At 37.0% G+C, this 5,291-nt stretch overlaps 1 protein-coding gene across 1 annotated transcript; it reads left to right on the top strand.

Moving 5' to 3' along the window:
• Positions 1-271: 271 nt before the first annotated feature.
• On the top strand, positions 272-2,109 carry LOC108464879 (uncharacterized). Its single transcript, XM_017765156.2, has one exon. The coding sequence runs from the start codon at positions 370-372 to the stop codon at positions 1,822-1,824; it is 1,455 nt and encodes a 484-aa protein (XP_017620645.1). The 5' UTR covers positions 272-369; the 3' UTR covers positions 1,825-2,109.
• The last annotated feature ends 3,182 nt before the right edge of the window (positions 2,110-5,291 follow it).

Below are 5,291 nucleotides of genomic sequence, written 5' to 3'. Positions count from 1 at the left end.
ATTTATCTAAGGGAAGGATGTTAACTTATTAATAACATTATAAAAATAAATGAATCAAATTATGTTAAATTTAAATAAAAGATTAAATATTAAATTTTAGCAATATAAAGGAACTAAACCCAGAATTAAACCGAAATAAAATATTATACCATGCGGCAGGAAAAGCTTAATTGTAAAACATGAAGAAAATGTCCATTTCTTTGCCTCTGTTCTACATTCACACCCGAAATTATTATTATATTTATAATAAGCGCGTTCCAATGAAGAAGCTTGGAAGTATCCCTACAATCAATGTACTCAAATATCCTACCATGCCAGCCAACTCAGAACAACGTAAGATATTAAAAGAATCAATCCTGATAACGTTGGATGCACCAAAACCAGCATACGAACCGGTGGCGAGTAGGCTCACACGCTGCCAGGATTGTGGAGTCCATGGCGTGGCTCAGTGCAGCCGTTGATAAAGCTTGTGGCCCTTTCTCTCCCAACAAGTCCACGCTTCAAATCTTAGCCTTCGAGGCAGCGAAAACAATGTCTCGCCTTGTCGCACTTTATAAGTCTTTGTCTGATGATGAGTTGTTTAAACTCCGGAAAGGTCCCATGAAATCCCTCGGCGTTGCGTTTTTGAACTCCATGGATGAAAGCTATCTTCTTGGCCTTGTATGTAAAGAGAAACTCGAGGATCTGGGTCATGCCGTTGTCGTAGTTTCTCGTCTGAGTAAACAATGCATCGATGACGAACTCAACAGGTTTGAAATCGCTTACCACAACAAGAAACAGGGAATTATTGATGTCGGTAACGTTGATTTTAACTCCAGAAACGTTGGAAAAGCCATCGAAAAGATGGAGAAATACGCGAATGCGACATCTGCACTACACGGATCATTGGTTGCCCTCAACGAATTGGAAGTATCAGAGAAGAAAATGCAGAAACCGAATATCAACATTGATTACTTCAACGAGGAAATCAATTTCCAAAGAAAACAGGTTTTACATTTCAGACAAATTTCTCTCTGGAGCCAAACATTTGATACAAGTGTTGGGTTAATGGCTCGAATCGTCTTCGTGATTTACGCTAGAATATGCACCATTTTTGGACCATTTGTTCCAAGTCTTACATGCATCTATATTCCAAAAAGAAAAGCTTTACACATGAAGGTTTATCCAGAGACCAGTTACTGCCTCCTCGTAGATAAAGAGAAGTACACGGAACATGCCTCAAAATCAGGTCCAATCATGAAAGCTTCGAGGACCAAACAAAGAGCAAGACGTTCCCACAGTGGCCAGCTATGTCTATCAGGTTCAATCATGAAAGCTTCGAGGACCGAACCCAAAAACAAGAGTTTGATACAATCGGCTCCAGGCAACACTGTAGGAGCAGCAGGGCTTGCCCTTCATTATGCAAACATAATCGTTATGGCAGAAAGTTGTTTCCACTCAACAACAAGCATCAGCAACGAATCACGGGAGAACATGTACGAGATGTTGCCAATAAGCTTGAAACACGCTTTGAGAAGGAAGTTGAAAGGCCATTTGAGCAAGGATGTGGAGGGGAGTGATGGAGGACAAGGTTTGGCACAAGGGTGCAAAGAAGCCTTGGGGGAGATAATAGGGTGGTTGGCACCAGTGGCGCATGATACGTTGAGATGGCAGCAAGAGAGGGACTCGCAGCAACAAAAACTGGATTCGGAGCCGACAGCATTGTTGATGCAAACATTGCATTTCTCGGATTTGGAGAAAACAGAGGCGGCAATTGTGGAGGTTTTGGTAGGATTGAGTTGTATATATAGGTACGAGGGTCGACGGGAGAGGAACGATGGCTGATGTTGGTTATAATGAAACCAATATAGGTATTTGTTTATCATTATAATTTCAATTTTTACTAGGTTTGCCTAGGCCTGTTTCCTTTTTGAGTTAATATACTCGATCGGTTAATTCTTTTACAAGCCCTTTTGGAGGAATGGAAAAAGAAGGGACTGAATGACAATTTTTAATTTAATTGAGACTAAAAATGATCTTCTTTTCTTTCAGTTTCTTTACAAAGAATTTGGTAATTGGGCGCGTTTTATGTATTGTCATCTGCACAAGCTTACATCAAAAGAATAGTCTTTCTTTAACCACTCATCAAATCCTTGGCCCGTACTTGGTGTCATATTTCCTGCCCGACTAATAGTTATTTGCCATGTGGCACAATAAACTAAAAGAAATGGTTTTTTTTTTCTCATTTTAACTCATAGTTTATTCTATTCTTTCCTACCTTTGTTTTCATATCTCTAACGTTCAGGTTGTGCAAGTATGCACAGTGATTCAAGAAATAAGTAAGTAAATAAGTTATTGTTTCCACAAGAATTATATATGTTAATCGATTAATTATAAAATTATAAATTAACAATTTGGTGATAAAAACACAATAATTTGAGTGATGATCATTAAACTAGATTAATTTAATTAGATGCAAAATTGATCCCTAATGCAATTCTAATCTAAGTATGCAAATTATCTAAATGTATGAATGAATTTAGCAGCAAAAACACAACTTCAACAATCAATAACTTGAATAGGCTAGGATAACTACATTAATCAACTTGACTCATTTTCATCATGCTTAATAGTGTTAGGAATACATTTCATGGCAACTCGATCTTTCATGAGTTTGGAAACCAAATTAAGTCCTTTCGGAATCTTTTACTTAGTGAAACATCATTTAACTTATCACATTAAACTAAGGGTTTCTTAGTATTTATGTAAAGTAATCGGGACGGGTTAGGTTTGAAATATTTTAGTCACATAAACCTAAAAACTATGCAAGATAATAGAGCTCATTAAGGTTGTTATGAACCTTCAATTTAGTCAAATTAGGATCAAAATTAAAGCATGCACTTTTCAATTATTGCGTCCACTACTCGTCGTCTGGTTAGGATCGCTCAGCTAATTCTAATGCATCCAATCACGTATGAATGAAATACATACTTGAATGTAATTGAAAACATGATCAATTGAGGCACGAACACTATAAACATAAATCAAACAAATCTCATTGAATAAATGCAATTAACTTAGCTAAACAAATTTAAACTACCATTGTTGATGTTAAGATCACAAAACATATTGCAAACATAATTAATTTGAAACAAAAAGTAAGGGAAGAATAAACTCTATTTTAATTCGGCAGTCTTGCGGACTCTGATTGAAGGCATTTTCCTCCGCTCCTCCTATTGCACCTATGCTAACGGCTCTTCAAGGTGGCTGGCCAAGAGATGATCTCTTCAAGGGAAAAATGGAATGATAGGCGTGGTGGATAAAGAGAGCAAGAGAGGTGTAACACCTCAAACCTGGCCTAAATGTTATGGCCGGATCTGGGAGTGTTACAAAGAAGGATTATGAAATTGATGATATTTTGATAAAACGTCCAATTTTAAAAAGCATTCATTTATATAATTATTATTGAAACCGTTACATGTTATCCTTTAAGGTTAACTGAATCATTTAGCAGTGGAATTTAACCAAATCATTTAGCAGTGGAAGTTTGAAAAAATGTTTAAAACAAAACCATGCTTGTATTTTCAAAATTTAACATTTGTTCGCGTGAAATCGGTGTTTTATTGAGTTGATGCAGTTTTAGAAATCATAATGCAACTAAACCAAAAATTTAAACCAAACAGTACAAAAAGGCCGGAGAGTCCAAAAATTACAAAACTCTCATGAAAGCCGAAAATTTTAGTAGAACCATTAAATAATAATAATGAAAATAGTTTTTCGTCAAGTGGTCACCACTAAGCCTCCGTCACATTGACTCGCCTATGTTTGTGGATTACCTGAACAGAACAGACAAATAGATATGAGTTTACAGAAACTCAATGTGCAACCCATCAAAGATAGACATGCAATAAGCACAAAATCTCATATACAGCTAGATACAGATTCGGACCCAAGTCCCTAACAGAAATAGATATCAGATTTAGATGTACAGAACAGATAAATAGAATCCTACTCCGATCCTTTACACACCATCTCCGTCTATCCCATCACAGCATGTGGGGTTAAGAACACCCACCCATCCTTACACATCATATAGTGTCGATGTGACACATAACAGATAGTATGCAGACAAGCTGCCAGAATATAGGCGAAAAGTCGCTAAACAGATCACTTCCTCCATATATGCAATTCCAACTCAATCATAGATATAGAATACAGATACAAAAATATCATGCTTAACATGCTCATATTCAGATAACATATATACTCAAATAGAACAGTTAGACGTACATATTGGTATCCTACTCTGATTAGACTATCAAAATATTAGATCATATGATTTATGGTTTAGTTAGCCCTTGCCGACCCTACAGTAGGCCTACAGTCGATCAGAACAACCCGTGCGACCCTATGGAAATTTTTAGAATTATGGGCTCACAAGCTCGTATGGGCCCATACACCCAAATTGGCCTTGCCCGTGTGGCCAACATGGCTTGGCCAAAAGTCCACACGCCCATGTGACATGCCTATGTGGGCCCACATGCCCAACTTGACCTAGCCCGTGTAGCCTATACGGCGACGCTCACACCACCACACGACTGTGTCTTGCTCACGGCCATACCTTCGTCAGTCACACGGCCGTGTCTCGCATACGACCAACCACACGTGTAACACCCCTAGCCCGTGTCCGATTGCCGGTATAGGCTAAGAGGTATTACCAAGCTAAACATTAAATTTCAATCACATAATCTACCAACACAAGTATAAATCGAACTGAATACATATAGATTTATAATTCATAAGTGCCATTTTCATACGGTCAAGATATTTACAATTTCAAAACATATTTTTGTCAACAGTCCAACCTATACATGCCATATCGAGTCCAAAATATAACTGTACCAAAAAGATCGATAGTATGAAGAACTGCTGACGATCCCCGAGTCGATAGCCAAAATCAACAATCTATAAAACAAAGAAATAAGAAACACAGTAAGCTTTCGAGGCTTAGTAAGTTTTAAGCAATTCATACTATTAAGGCTTATCATTAAAATTGAACATTGAGTATCACAAAACTTGTATTCTAATTGTAATTCACTTGACCAAATATACACCAGTACATTAGTTACAAAACCCTTTGGCCGAATATGTATGTATGTATACACAAGACTTCTTGCACATTTTTCATTATTTACATAGATTATACTAATACCATTAATCACATTCTTTCATATGGTGACTTACATTAATCAATTATATTATTGTCTTATCCTCAAATACCAAATTCATTCACACACACACACACACATATA

The sequence above is a fragment of the Gossypium arboreum genome, chromosome 13 (genome assembly GCF_025698485.1).
Source record: "Gossypium arboreum isolate Shixiya-1 chromosome 13, ASM2569848v2, whole genome shotgun sequence".
Lineage (NCBI taxonomy): Eukaryota > Viridiplantae > Streptophyta > Magnoliopsida > Malvales > Malvaceae > Gossypium > Gossypium arboreum.
Note: the sequence above shows the minus strand (reverse complement) of the source record. Positions and strands in the feature narration are given on the sequence as shown.